This window comes from Notothenia coriiceps, unplaced genomic scaffold (assembly GCF_000735185.1).
Source record: "Notothenia coriiceps isolate Sejong01 unplaced genomic scaffold, NC01 NC01_scaffold00011612, whole genome shotgun sequence".
NCBI classification, from domain to species: Eukaryota; Metazoa; Chordata; class Actinopteri; order Perciformes; family Nototheniidae; genus Notothenia; species Notothenia coriiceps.
Window position 1 is genome coordinate 34,160 of NW_011344313.1, and position 15,717 is coordinate 49,876.

At 40.7% G+C, this 15,717-nt stretch overlaps 2 protein-coding genes across 2 annotated transcripts in view; one reads left to right on the forward strand and one right to left on the reverse strand.

Moving 5' to 3' along the window:
- Positions 1–1,691, reverse strand: part of wls (Wnt ligand secretion mediator) — a 24,386-nt gene extending 22,695 nt beyond the window's left edge. The window contains exons 1-2 of the mRNA XM_010772780.1: positions 1,688–1,691; positions 1,051–1,323 (exon numbers count right to left, since the gene is read on the reverse strand). Coding sequence (XP_010771082.1) covers positions 1,051–1,323; positions 1,688–1,691 — 277 coding nt within the window. The remainder of the gene's footprint in view (positions 1–1,050; positions 1,324–1,687) is intronic.
- Positions 1,692–6,073: 4,382 nt separating this feature from the next.
- LOC104946877 (gelsolin-like) lies at positions 6,074–12,645 on the forward strand. The gene is made up of 7 exons (XM_010772779.1): positions 6,074–6,188; positions 7,609–7,779; positions 7,859–8,033; positions 10,281–10,396; positions 10,550–10,627; positions 10,710–10,770; positions 11,409–12,645. Exons 1-7 carry the CDS (start codon positions 6,168–6,170, stop codon positions 11,567–11,569), a joined length of 783 nt encoding a protein of 260 aa, XP_010771081.1. The 5' UTR covers positions 6,074–6,167; the 3' UTR covers positions 11,570–12,645.
- Positions 12,646–15,717: the final 3,072 nt, after the last annotated feature.

The following is a 15,717-nucleotide window of genomic DNA, read 5'->3' on the forward strand; positions in this document are numbered from 1 at the left end:
TACAACCCATCACTTCTTTTTCACAAATCAACTAAAAAACAAGTTCTACCTCATCACCAATTTCACTCTAATATTCGCAGAGTCATGTCGTTACTGGTTGACGAACTGTGGACATTATAAGCGGGATAGTACTTTGCAGCGACTTGCTCTCTCTGCGCGAACTCTCATCCCGACTGCAGGTCTCCGTCGCGACTCCTGATCGACCGGACGAAGCCTCCATTAAAATTAATACATATTTTTGGTGAATTACTGAGTTTAGGCACGTTAATAAACGTTCTTAATAATTGAATACATATATTCCATATTGTGTCAGTGATTTCATGTCAATTCGGCGACATAAACCTGAATGATCGTGGTGAAGATGATGATTAAATTAGGATTAAAAATCGAGAGCCGGGCTGCATTTCCTCCCGTTCGTTTTTTTCGAATAACAAAATTATTTTGTTAAATAACAACATGGTGATGTTTTGTAAATGATTACATGTCTCTTATTTAGCACAGTAGTATGATATCCGTGACATATGGATCTTAACAAAGTTCCGCTGTACATCCAGCGTACTGTATCTGACTTTATTTCACATGAGCTCCAGTGTGGAACCCCACTGCACCCCCTGGTGGATCAATGATCCATTGCAGCTGGCTTCATTATAAATTACATTTATCTATCACGGGGGCGGTCTCAAGTCAAGCTGGAGGTTTTCCCTTGAGCGAGAGCAGATCACGTACCAATCACGGCCCTCGCGTTTCAAACTGTCTGAAATGAATCGCTACATCTGTAACACGGCGCGGCTCCCAAAAAGAAGTGTGAGGGTTTTCTGGTCAAAGCGACAATGCACAGCGCCCATATGGAGTTTTGTTTTTTAAATGTCCATGCAACCGACTAACGTGTGGTCGACAGATAGGGGCAGCCTTACTTACCACCAATCCAATACAAGTTAGCACTGCCTCTTAGTTGGACTTTCTACCCTCTCATATATCTTAAAAGCCATGTCCTGAGGGGAAAACATGCTGTGTTGTGCTTAAAACCCATAAGAAAGCCTTGGTTCTCACCTATCTGGTTATACATCTTGAATGCGATGTCAAACTGCAGGATGACCAGCATGAACTGGAACCAGGGGCTCATCTCTTTGTTGGGCAGTGGAATGTGAACAGCAAACACAATGTTGTTGGCCTCAATCTTCTTGGCCATGGCCTCTTCGAAGTTCCGGATCTTGTCGCATTGGTTGGGACCCCAGGGCATGAACCATTTGGATTCCTGTCGGTGCTTAGTCGTGTCCACACACTTCGTGGCCAAGTAGTGGACCGCTGTGGTCGGGCTGGGAGCTAGAGAGACAAAAACAAAGTAATGTTAGACGAGGTGTCATGTTGAAATACCGCAGCATTTTGAAGTGTTTCAAGGTCCTGCCAAGCCAAATGTCTCCTCAAACTAATACATTCTGAAAAGTTTGAGTAGAAATCAATAAATAAAACTTGAGCACTCGGGTTTGAACTGTGCAAGGACAATATTAATATCTTAGCAGCCATTAGGAAAAGTCAACAGCTTGGGTTTAGGCCAAATCCAATCCAAACACTTTGGAAATTGCTTTGAACAGTGTTTAGAAGCTGCCTGGTTACAAAGCTCTCCCTCTCTGAGGTGACGGGAAGGGAGAATTCCCGAAAGCTCTCAGGCAACGATTACAATGTTTACGCATTGAGATTCATGAGTTTGACAAGACTGTTTGTGGTCTCTCCTCACAGGTTTTTAGAAGTGCTTGGGAAAAGATCCATCATTATCATGCGAAGACAAAAACTTTAGTGTCCCGTTGTTAAAACTGGAAGGTCCATGTGAACGACATTTGAGTGCTTTGAGAGTGGAGGTGTCAGTGAGTTAAAAGCTTAACTATCATGTAGTGGAGAATGATGTCAGAAGATCAGCATGTTCAACCAGCTTGTAGGATTGAGTATGGGCTGGGATTGCGGCAAAAATAATTTAGTGCAACACTATAAATGCTCTCAATGCTATTGACACAGCTTTCTTTCTTATGTCCTTTAGCCCAGAGTTCACTGGACTATACTTTACCAAAAGGAGATAATGCCATCACAAATGTTGCTGAAGGAAAAATGTAAATGAAGCATTAAATTACCTCTGCTGTGGCTGTTTAATTGTATTCTCTTGATACATTAAAAACATCCTTTCTTAGGATGCATATTTTGCACAGGAACCCTTCATTAAAATGTAAAACATTGCAATCGTCATTGTAATTCATTGTATATTCGTTATACAGTTACTTTCAATTTAAACTAATCTAAACATTTAAATAAATCATCCACCAAAAGTGCAGTTTGATTCTCAGATTAGTTGTCCTTTCTTAAATCCATATCAATTCAGCTTTATATATTCCCTTGAGATCAAAATGGGGACATCATTTTTAGTACCCAAGTACCTGGGAGTAACGTTAAGACACAACAGAACCAGGAAGAAAAACAACAAAAATAACTGATATATGAAAATATGAAAGTCCTCTTGTCTGACTAAATATCAGTGGAAGGACTTCAAGATAAATGTGAAGATACTTCCACTGCGTTTTTTGATATATGATTTATTCTTGAAATATTCAATACACAGAGACAGCAGCGATACAATACATTACATTAATCCTGCGATAACTAACAAAATAACCCCAAGAAACAACACATCAGTTACAATTAGACAATAATTAAATAAAAGAAAAAAGAAAATATATATAAAAAATGAAAACCTGCGAGACATTTTGTGAGCATTTCTGTGAGCTGTTGCGGTACAGGCCAATGGGGACAGACTCCAACTGGAGGGACTTAACATGTTCTAAGAAGGGCAGCCAAATGTTTGTGAACTTTAAGTCTGAGCCCCTAATACAGTGTTTATTTTTTTCCAATTTAACAAAGTATAGGGCATCCTTTATCCAATCTGTATGAGAGGGGAGACGAGGACACTTCCAATGCATCAAAATAACGCGCCAAGCCAGCAATGTGAGGAAAGCTACAAGTTCAGTGAAATAGGATGGCAGTAAATGATCAATGGGCAAGACACCAAACAGGCCAATTAAGGGTGAGGGATGGATGGTAACAGACGTGATAGCTGAGAATCCGAAGATTCTGGTGTCTGCTGGGTCCCTCCAAATCCGCTACCTTAGTTTTGAGAGTCTCGTTGTCCCCCTTCAGAGCGGAGCATGCGTCCTTGGTCGACTTCAGTAGCATTAGCTTCCAGAGAATGTATACGCTGCCCGTGGGTCTGTGATAGCGGAGTGTATGCTGTCCAGGGTAGAAGTCAGAGACTCGAATGAGGATTTGAAATCAGCCGTGAGAGCTGCTCTATGTTCATCCAGCAGCAAGCTAATGTCAGCCAAAGTTATGCTAGGAGTCGAAACTGGACTTATGCTAGGAGACGACGCTGACGGAGACCCTTTGCTAGGGGTTGACCGATTATCGGCCTGGTCGATTATCGAGGCCGATATTCTGCATTTTACAGATTATCGGTATCGGCTTTTTTTTTAAACGGGGACCTATCATGCAAAATGCACCTTTGTACGTCTTTTATACATGAATATGTGTCCCCGGTGTGTCAGGGAGTCTCACCCAGTGTCAGAAAACACAACCCTCTCTCTTTTCCTCCATACCCAAATCTCTAAAAACGGTGCTGCAACGGATCTGATACAGACTGATACAGATTTGAAAATAGTGTGACGTCAGTGACGAGGAGCTCCACCTATATGGCCAACTCTCCACCAATCAGGGGAATGAGATGTTGCCGTGGCATGGTAACATGACACTCGTAACTCGGCCCCCTCCTTCGCAGGGGGGCGTGGTCAGCTGCAGTGCATGCAAAGACAGGGTGGAGGAGAGGAAAATAGAGCGAAATGAGGCATGGCTAAAATGCATGATCTGTTTGCTATTTTGAAAAAGAAAACTTATAAATATACCTTATATAGGTATGGCCCTACAATATATTATTCAAATATAGCATGATAGCTCTCCTTTAAATCAAATTGCCGATACGACTTTGGCTCTGATGCGGCAGTTTCTCTGGCTGCAGTCACCACTCTCTGTACACGAGCAATGTCCCGCCCACAGCGCTATCTGATAGGCTATTAATGAAGTGTCAATCAACACTGAAGATTTTCTGGGCTGCAGCCAGCCAAAGAGGCGGGACTTTATCAGATTACAGGCAGGTGTGAAGAACGCAGACACAGTGCTTCGAAGGTAAATCAGTTGAAAGTTGAAGTTCAATAAACATCCCAATCCCCTATGCTGAAGTTGCAAAAACACCACGATTTTATGATCCAATTCTATCAGTTTCCCAGTTACAAAGGGAACGTCTCACAGCGGAGGAACTGTGACGCGCTGGGACAACTGGGACGACTGGGAAGGCTGCTGAATTTGATATACTTTATTATTAATCCCCGTGGGGAAATTGTTTCTCTGCATTTGACCCATCCTAGTGTTAGGAGCAGTGTGCTGCCATTTTGAACGGCGCCCGGGGAGCAGAGTAGGGAACGGTGCCTTGCTCAAGGACACCCCTGTAGCACTTGGTCTTGCCGGGACTTGAACAGGTGACCTTCCAGTTGCCAAGCCAAGTCCCTATCGACTTCGCCACCGCCGCCCAAATAATTGGGACTACTAAATGAGTGAGACTCAAATATCAGAAGTTCAGAACAAGTTTTATTTTTACTTCATTTACTTTACTCAGGGTCACAGAGAGGAAACCAGTTTTAAGATGTTGAAAAGTTCATTAAACATAAAAAGGCATTTCATAGAAGTTCTGTTATTCTACATTTTGACAACAAGATTTTCTGATTTTACTGCAAATGTATATCGGTTCAAAATATCGGTCTTGTTGTCAAAATGTAGAATAACAGAACTTCTATGAAATGCCTTTTTATGTTTAANACGCAGTTGCATATTTGGACTCAAAAAGCCTGGGATGTTGGTTATTCTCTCCATCTAGGATGACACCAAAAGCCTCCCAGATGTTGGATTTCGCTCTTGAGGAAGTGTTGGAAAATGCTGTATGCTCCGCAAGAGAGCTTCACCTCAGCCATTCAGAATGTGGCGCGCTCAGCAGCAGATAGATGCGCTGCAGAGGTTATGATTATGCACGGTCCCGCGGGGGAGAGGTCTGAGGATTTAAACATTAAACTAAATTATTATTATTTAAATATATTTATTATGCAAAACCCGCAACCCGACCCGCATCATCTTTGTTTTACCCAGAACCGAACCCGGAAAAAAGCGTTTAGAAAAAATACCACCCGCAAATCACCTTTTTTGCGGGTCACCCGTCGGGTACCCGCGGGTACCCGACCCGATGCAGGACTCTGGTCCACACACAGGCATGAAAAAAATCTTGATGCTGGGCGTGTCTGAAGCTTGGCGATTTTTTGCGAGCAACGCGACCAACAACCAATCACATGAATCTCCCGCCCCCGACATACAAAGCAATAGCAATGCTAAAACGAAGTAAACTGGATATAAACTCCCCAAACAGGCGAAAACCTACCAGTTTCACCCACTGTCTCTGCCACCTCCCTCCATGCCTGGTTCCTCCGGTTTGTATCCCGGTAAATAGTTCTGGTCGTAAAGAACCGGGTGATTTGCTACCGTAATTTCTCGTTTGGAATATGAGGAAATGAACTGCGGTCTGGCTCTCCCAGCTTGCACGCGGTTTGATTGGCTTGCGCTTGTACTGGCGGGATTTGCTTAAACGGGATTTGATTGGCTGATGCCAGCTTCGAAAGCATCGGGAGCATCAAAAGTTGAACATGGCTCAACTTTTGGTGCTCACGATGCTTGCAAAGCCATGCTCCGCTCCCTACAATGCAGTTCGGCGAAGATTAAAAATCTTCTACGTCACCCCATTCAAGTGAATGGGCAAAGCTTTGAAAGATTTTTTTCATGCCTGTGTGTGGACGGGCCGTAAGCGGCATTTTCCGCCTCTGAGTGTGACCGGTAGGCCCGTCTAATGATCCGTCGGAGCACCACACCCATTCTAAGAACACACAAGCAAGTAGATACACCAGTACAGTGTGTGTCCTGCTTCCAGTGGAAAATAATTCCGCCTGTGTGTGTGTTCCTGTCTCAGGCAGGGGCTGAAGTGCACACAGGATGAGCTGGCCGGCTCAGCGTTCCTCACAGTGAAGCTGGATGACTCAATGAAAGGATCCTCCGTTCAGGTGAGCGATGACTCACTGCGAGTAAAAACAGGTTCAGATTCTGGACATTCCCATAGTGATCCTCAACAGAAACACCAGACTTAGCCGTGACTCAAGAGCATTAAAGGACTAATAAAAAATGTAAACAATAATTATGCTAGGAGTTTTTTTCTCAGAAACTGACATGACTAAACAAAGGTGTTCTCTTGAGGATTGTGGAAGTTGCAGCTGAGGTGTCAACATTGAGAACCAACCCAAAGAAATTCACAATAACATAAAAGGGTTTACCTTCTTAACAATGAGCTAATTTCACTTTGAACATAGCTTTCACAAAGTTGTTTCCTGGTTGCTATAGATGGGTTTATTAGAAACCAAAGAGTAAAATGTCTGGCTTAACAGTAGCAGCAATGTGGGAAAACACTTTTATTAAGGGATCTGCTTCTCAAATCCATGAAACCTAATAATCACACAGGATTAAATACAGCTGACTAAAACCAACAATTAAAAAAAAGAATTGAACATTCTTCTGCCATGAAAAATAATGACATTGGACCACCAGCAGAGGGCAGTGTCGCTATAATATTTGATACCACAATTAAAGTTCAAATGTAGAATGGTAATAACAGAGTTGACAAACAAATGCTGCACACATTGAACTCCAAATTTGTTCAGTTAGTTCAAACAGATTTCCTTTATTTAACATTCAAAAAAAAATTCAAACAAAAAGCAAACAACCTGACAATGATGTAATCCAAAGGTTTGAGATATTTATTTCATACAGGATATACTGTTGTATTTGTTCAGCCTATTTACTATACATTACTCACTTTATCCTTCAATTTAGTTCAGTTCTCTATGGTACTGTACCAAAATAAATTAAGAGGGTATTGAAACTTGATTGAGTCGTGTGATCACCAAATCTATATTCATTTATGTAAAAGTTCAATTTTGTAGAGATTTATAAATGTCTGTTTCCTTAATCCCTGAGCTTGAATTGATAATTAGAATTGTTCAGATAAATAAATAAATATTTAATTACAATATTTATTAGATACAAAGATCCTCTTCTGTGTTTCTCTTTTGCAGAAGTAATGCATTTTTCTTATTTGGATATGTATATTGTTGAGATGAATACATTTAGAATGACCAAAATAAAATAAAACAAAATAAAATAAGTTTTCATTGACAAATAGTAATGGAAATATGACTTTTAATGTAAAGAAAACCTGGAATCAAATATATAATAAAATAATAAAAAATTGTAGATCATATTGCCATGTTCCTTCCTACCCATGATTCTTCATATTGCTGTTAGTTGGACGTCCAGACTTTTATATTACTGGATATGTGGACAATCTGTGTCACTTTTTCAGGCTAGCTAAGTTATAAAACAGTCTACAACCTTCATTGTGATGTCTTCCTTTGAATGACCTATCCACAGGTGAGAGTGACTCAGGGCCAGGAGCCCCCCCACCTGATGAGCCTGTTCCAGGGAAAGCCCATGATCATCCACAGCGGGGGAACGTCCCGTAAAGGGGGTCAATCTAAGAGCGGCACCACCCGCCTCTTCCACATCCGCCAAAGCTCCTCCAGTGCCACCCGGGCGGTGGAGGTGAGCCCACTCCCAGGACTGGACCTTGTGTTGTCACAACCTTGAGTTCCACCTCTGACCTGTGTCTGTGCTCCCCCAGGTCGAGGTCTCTGCTTCCAACCTGAACACCAACGACGTGTTCGTGCTGAAATCCCAGAGCGGCCTGTTCGTATGGAAGGGTGTGGGGGCCAGTGCTGAGGAGATGGATGCAGCCAAGCACGTTGTTGGCTTCCTGATGGGCAATCCCACCCAGGTGTCAGAGGGCAAGGAGCCAGGTGGGTGTCCTCTGAGGAACTATAGAAACTATTTGTCATAAAAGGTTGTGTCTTAAAGAGGCACTATTATGCCGTTTGGGGTTTTCCCTCTTCTGTACAGTGTTCTATTGGTTTGTATGCATGTTAATGGTCTGCAAAGGTTACAATCCCTTTGTTCCCTCCACACACACTCCCCCCCCCCTGCCTCCATTGGACTCCTTCGTTTACTTTAGTAACATAGTGACCTCACTATGTAACACTTGCGCTTCTATTGGCTAGCATTACAACAAATTGTATGTGATAGGTTAAGGGGCAGAACATCTCTAAGTGGTTGACCAATCACAACAGAGCCGGCCAGCTAACCAATCAGAGCAGACTGGGCTCTGGTTTCAGACAGAGGGTGAAAAGAGGTGCTGCAGCACAGGCAGTATGTGAAAAATAAAGAGCTTTTTGAACATTAAAGCATGGAAACATGTCAGAGTAGAGTCACTACTTTGCATACTGATATACACCTGAACATCAGCAGAAGAGGACTCTTTAAAGTAGAGACACTACATACTCATATGAATCTTAAAATGACCATAACTAACTAACTAAGGAAATATTAGATATTTTCTTGCCCAATGATGATACTTTATTGGATATCTCTGACAACGCAACAAGAATGCATCACTCAGTTTAAACATCATTCTCATTAGCCTAATGTCTGCGCAGTAGTTTAAAGCCAAAAGTTAAATGAACAGACTTTATCAAAGACATTGATCTTATTGACAGAAGGATTTAGAGCAGCTGTTTGTTTTTGTTGTTTAGAAGAATGTCATTGATTTTCCTTATGGTACTAGACTTTAAAAGGCAAAACTAAAAGGCCCTTAGCCTGTTAAGCCGGCGGGGGCTATGGGCTTTCTTTTTCTCACAAAACTGTGTCTCAGGGCTTCTTAACATTTAACAAACTATGAATGTGTCATACCCACCTAACGGGAAGAAACTCAGCTAACTGACGATACAAACCATTGTTACCGAAACAAAACACAAGTCTCAGAAGAAGTGCCTAAATGAGCCCTTAGAGAAAAAAGGCTGATGCACTTAGCACAGAACTCATGGTATAAATACTTGATTACTTATTGGATCTGCACAAACAAGAAATCAGATAAAAGCTGAGATTCCACAGATTCTGGAAATATAAGTATCATCACTGTGCAATCAAATTCCCGTCAGGGGAAGCAAACCCAGACAACACACAACATAGCTTTACGGAGCAAAAACGCAAATATGTCTTACCTTTTGCTTTTTCTGATCAAAAGTTGTGTTCAATGGCATTAAAACAGAGGTTCAATGGCATTAAACGAGAACAACGCTGCTGAAGGTTAATCCAATGTGTCTGTGTCACTTTGAAATGATCACTGAATCCATCATTCCATTTTTGTCAAAAACGGAAATTTCATATTAGCTGCTATTAGAGCTACAACCCAGCTTCCGGTTTTGGGCAAACTGCGTGCGCATCACTCTCAATCCTCAATGGAAATGTTTAGATGGATTTAGGAACTTCCCCTCGTTTATATTGGCTCTAACGGTTCAAAATAGGTGTAAATCATCAAAATCGACCGAGGGGGTCAGAGATAGGGCAAATCCACCCAAATGACCCCAGAAGTGTTTTTTGTTGCTAAACCTCTCTAAAAAGGTAAAATGTCACTTGTTTTGCATCAATCTTGATATAGGGTACTTGTTATATGTTATAGTTTGGATTCCTAAAGCTTTCAGTCTACTATCCCATCATTCAAGGGTGGTTTTCACTATGAGTAAAAAAATTATTTTCGGACGGACACTATAATTTACAGTTTTTTACTATGTTCAATCTGAATTTTCTTTAAAATAAAAAACATCTATATTGATTCTGACTTTTCTACATCCAACTCACAGGTTTATCATTACTTTGAGAATTTTTTTAATTAATTTTCCCCTTTTAGAAGTGAAGATATAGTCATTTCTGGGAATGTCATTTTGGAGCCTGAGACCTGGAAAACAGGCTTGGGGCTTAACAGGTCATGTTTAATTGCTACATGCTGTGTGTTGCCATGCAGATCTAGCCTTTCTATTTGCCCAATGGGTGGCCTGATAGGAAGCAGATGCTGCAGCTACAGAGGAGTCATCGGCATCTATCTTTGGTGGAGGAAGTAATTCACCTCCAATTGAAGCAAACACAAACAGCAAGTAAAAATGGGAAAAATGACTTGATGCTGATAGAAATTGTGTTCTCTGTCCCCCCCCAAGGTGATTTCTGGTCTGCTCTCGGCGGCAAGAAGACTTACCAGACGTCCAAGAGTCTGCAGAATGTAGTCAAGCCCCCACGTCTGTTTGGCTGCTCCAACAAAACTGGAAGGCTTATTGTAAGTGAAATAAAAAAGTAGCTCTACAGTATATCTTGGCCAAATTGTAGAGTGTCAATGCAATTAAATAACAAATTCACAAGAAAGATATGAACATAAAGTGTCAAAAATCATAAATCCAAACAGTCAGTCTGAGTTTTCTCTGTCTGTCAGGTGGAGGAAGTGCCAGGGGACTTCACTCAGTCAGACCTGGCCACTGATGATGTCATGCTCCTGGACACCTGGGACCAGGTAAGCTTTGACATGTGTGAAAATGTCTTCCAATGACTATGACACACACACTTCCCTAAAACTCTGTTTCTCTTCCCTGTAGATCTTCCTGTGGGTCGGCGACGATGCTAATGCAGAGGAAAGGAATGGAGCTCCTAAGATAGGTTAGTTGCATACAATAAGGAAGAAACAAAAGTACCACACAAAGCATACTGTCTAGCTTCAGAAACATGTTTAGTACAGTAGAAACAGTTTCTAGTGTCACAGTAACAGTGATCAGCCACTTATTTGGATGAAAGCTTAGGACAGAAACATAACCATTTAGATGCTTTTTAAAATCTTTTTTTATGGTAACATGTTGGCCACTTACAGGGTTCATTTTGGGTCTTTTCATACATTGCAACATATGGAAAAACATTTTTAAATCATATATTTTATTTTAATATTTGACGTTTAATTTAGGACTGTTAAAAATTGATCTCTGACATTACTTCGCTTTTCACAGTACAATACATTTGAGGCATGACATGACCTTTAAGAAAAAACTGCAGGAAATGTGACTATTAAATAATCAATGCGTAGCTCCAACACCTTCATTGTTGTGCATTTGAATTATTCACAGTACAATCAAATTCATTTGTGCAGTATTTTTAACGGTTGAAACTGTCAATAAAATCAGCAGCTAGCTGTCAGTTTCAACACTTTGTGTTCCTATAATAAATATATAAATACTAGACCTAACATAATTTCCGTTTCCCTGTCTCTTTTCTACCCACCCCTTCCTCTACCTCTTGTCCTGCAGCTAAAGAGTACGTGGACTCAGACCCGTCCGGTCGCCGGGGGCTGCCCATCACCACCGTCAGACAGGGGGCCGAGCCCCCCACCTTCACCGGCTGGTTCCAGGCCTGGGACCCCAAGATGTGGGAGACAGATCCCTTCGACAGAATCCGTGCACGTTTCTAAAAACACAAAATTCCCCAAGCTCTTTCCACCTATCTGACTCCTTAGCTGGCTAGCACTTTCTATTGCCATTTATTTTAACCATTAGAGTTATCATCAGGTTGAATGGCAGCCTCTATATGCCTTGGTCATGGTGCAGAGCATCGGACTTCATAACAGTATCATCAGTATCATCAGCATCACATCAGTAGTTAAAAATGACTTCCTGTTGCTGCATAATTTGTAATTGATAACGTGGTTTATTGATCTGTTGCACTCTATAGCTAATTTGTATCTAAGCCACTATCAATAATTAGTCTATTTGCTAGCTTATAGAGTCCTATTGTGAACCTGGAAATGTTAAGTACAACAAAGTTTTATGTTAGAAATGAAGAGTAAATATAGCCATATAGTAAAATGGCAGTTTTAACCAGAAAGTGACCATATTTTTACTGAGCTGATTTTGAAGTATTTTGGGTTGATTTGAAAGTTTTAGGGAATGTAAAACTGCCATATTAGACCCTAAACATTTCTTAAATTGATTCAGCATCCTCAATATGTCAGGAACCACACCAAAAGTGTACAAATCGGCCGGGCCATTTTTGTACTATTCTGCGTATGCTAAAGAATGCTAATGAATGCTACTTATGCAAATTGCCCAACATATGCAAGTTAGCATCCGACAGTTTCTATGTGCTGGGGAACCGTACTGTACATTTCTATCATACTACTTTGGGGTACTCACACTGCTGGCAAATAGACTAAATAGGAAAAATTGGAAAGGAAGTCATTTCAGGGAGCCAGAGATCCTCTGCTTCTCTCTTTCACTTCAGAAGACACAATCATGCTTTCCTTTCAGTCTGTCTTCAAAGTTTAGTTTTTTTCATAGACTCCATTACTTTGCGGTGTTTACATGTGTTGTGTTTTATTTGGTACTGAATAGTTGTACTTGCTAGAAGTTGCATGTTGCATTGTTTTTAAATCATATCCTGTGCTTGTGAATTTTTAAAAAGCGAACAGCGGCGTTTCCGCTGTCTTTATTACTTGACCCTGAATTGCTCAATGGATAGCTTTTAAATAAAAACTCCCAGTATTTCAAATCTGTGTTTTCTATTTGAGTGAATGAGAAAGAATCCTACGTGTCTACATTCTGCACCAACGCCTTTTGGTAATTTCAGTCAAACCTACAGACTGTCAGAAGGTTTATCAGGTAGCTTTCACTACCCTTCTCTCTCTTCTCTTGGGAAGAGAGAAAGGGATTTGGTTGAAGCTCTCAGCATCTGTCTAAGTAGGAGTAAGACATGAAAGCTCGGTTCACAAACACAGGTTGGAAACAGCAGCCAGGAAGGATTACTACCTGGAAATCTCTATATGTTGATGTGATATCCCAAATTGAGACTTTTGTCTAAATACATTATCCATAATGCAAATTCAGAAGATAGCCAATTAGCCCAACCTATAAATTAGATTTTAATCATTTACTGATTTCCTTACCAGGCTATGTGCTTCACAAAACACTCAGTAACAGTATCTGTAAGACATCCATACTGCGATACCATGTTCCCTGTGTATTTAAAATGGACTTAAAAGGATACCCAGGAAGCACAGTTAGCATAACAACACACTATTCAGTCCCAGTTAAATTGGTTAAGACAACTCAACTCCCCACTGAATGTAAATGTTTTTTCATGAATTTTAAAGAAAATAGGCTACTTGATAAGCAGATTAGTCATTTATAAGAAATAAAAAAATGCAGCATTCAATGACATTAAGATCAAACTTCATCTGCTGATGAACATCATTTCATATATTGGAATCTCTACAAAAAACTGATCTTGCTCCAAATTGGATTCCAAGGGGAAGAGTCAATGTTGAACCTCTTTTTGAACCAATGTGGTCAAAAGTATTTGCCAGAAAACATTAGATTTACGATGCTCATGTCCAGAACAGTTAATAAATTGACTTTGTGGTGAGACTTCTTTGATTCATAATAATACCCTATTCTGGTGAATGTGTCTTTCATTTGTTTTAGCTAAATTCCCAAACTGTAGAATATCCTATTGTCCATCTGCTTACATTTGTATGTATTTTATTATTTTTTCTTAGTAACAGATTTCACAAACACCAATTTTGCTCAATAATAGCTGAAGGACAATGTGTTGACGGTTATTGGCAATAAACCTGAGATGGGACTTCTAAACCTTGCTTTAAATAGCCCTGCAGGCTGTACCGCACAACAGGGGCGCTGTTACAGGCATTCAATGACACGGTAACCTGCATTACCAGCCTCTATTGCTATGCGGCGGCGCTCCACAGATCTCTCCCCCGCTCTAGTGTTGGCTGTTCTAGGATAAAGCTGAGTGCTAGTCGGTCATGTGATTCCTTTTTTTTCCTCCTTCGAAGTTGAAAGGCAGGAGCAGAGCGGTGGAGGGGGCCCAGCTTGCCTTCCTACTTAACGTGTTCGTCCCTTTTTCCGCCAAATTTTTGTTAGTTTCTCGTTCGGAGTGATATTTGTATCCAAACCTTTCCTTCACAATGGCGGGGGCTATTATTGAGAATATGAGCACCAAAAAGTTGGTAATAATGGGAGTAACTCTGCTTTTGTTCCAGGCGTTTGCCTTCATGGTCGGCGGTTTAATTGGTAAGTTTTAACCCTTTTTTTATACCTTCACTTTGATAATGTTATCAAGCTACCGAGTGTCTTTGTGCGCGCGTGCATAAATGTAAACGCTAACATTTGTCTTTGTGAGCGCATGCACTAATGTGTTAAATGTAAACGCCAACGTCTCTACACGGTAAAAGCACAAAGTGTGCCTCAACAACAGCTTCAAACAAGGTTTTAATACAAAAGAAAAGATGTTAGGATCTAACTTTTAGCTTTTTTTTAAGGAGTTGTGCTTAACAATGCGGTACTTTGACACCTTAGCTGCCGAAATGCACCTCAGTTAAATCACTGCTTTGTATCAAGGTGTTTGCTGCTGCATGCCACAACCGCTGGATTCATGTTTTGGCTAAAAATAAAGTAGGATAACATATTTGCACTGGTGTAAAGTACCTTAGTGCATTTTCTTAAGTACTCTACCTAAGTATAATTTTGAGGTACTTCACTTGAGTATTTCAATGTTTTGCTTCTTTGTACTTCTACTTCACTACAATTCAGAGGTAAATCGTGTACTTTTACTCCACTACATATATATTTAGTACATCTAGTTACTTTACAGATTTGGATTAATGATGTGAAATATAATCAAGTTTTAAATCAGACTTTAGTTCCACCTGGAGTAAATTCACAAGCTACCCTGCAGTATACAAAGTCATTCAAACTAGCTACACCTTTACCAGCTTTGAGAACACTTTAATGATCAATAATTATACAACATATCATATATATATTATTCTGAAATGGACCAATCTGCACAATGACTACTTTTACTTTTGGTACTTAACTATATTTCGATGCCTCTGCTTTTCCTTGAATACAATTTTGATTGCAGGACTTTGACCTGTAACAGAGTATTGCTACACTCTGGTACTTTTAATTAAGTACAAGATCTGAGTACTTTTCCCACCTCTGCTTTTGCATTTTCAGCACTGTAATCTTTTGTGTTTTTTACTTATTTGATCCAAACTCGACAGCTCCCCACCCTTTTTTTCCCTTCACATACCTCCTGCTCTTCCTCCTTTACCCCCACCTCTCATATATAATGTCTGTCTGCTGTTCGGGGCCCCAGGCAGCATCTCTACCTTCCTTTCAATCCGTCCTCTTCCCCCCCCTGTGTAAAGTCTCTCTTTTCCCCCAAATCCCTATCCCCCGCAGGCGGAACATTCATGTTTCCTCCTCTTCCCCCTAGTTTAATTTGGATTCAGACAGACAGCGGTGCACAAATATAAAACACAAGAGCACCCAGCTGTCAAAGTTGCATTTTGCCTTGAGGACCCCGTTGGAGTTGCTGTCAAGTTTTTTCAAATCCACCCACTCACACATGCAGCTACACACAAACACATTTGATAGAAAATGTGCCTCTTTCTTATGGGCTAAATCTGGAAAAATAGCCCCGAACACCAGTCAGCCTGTCTCCGTGTCCCTGCTCTCGCTCACTACATAGCTGGTGATAAATTAGCTTGTTCGGTTCGTTCCTGGCTGAGATGGTTTTAATGAAGCCAGATTCCTT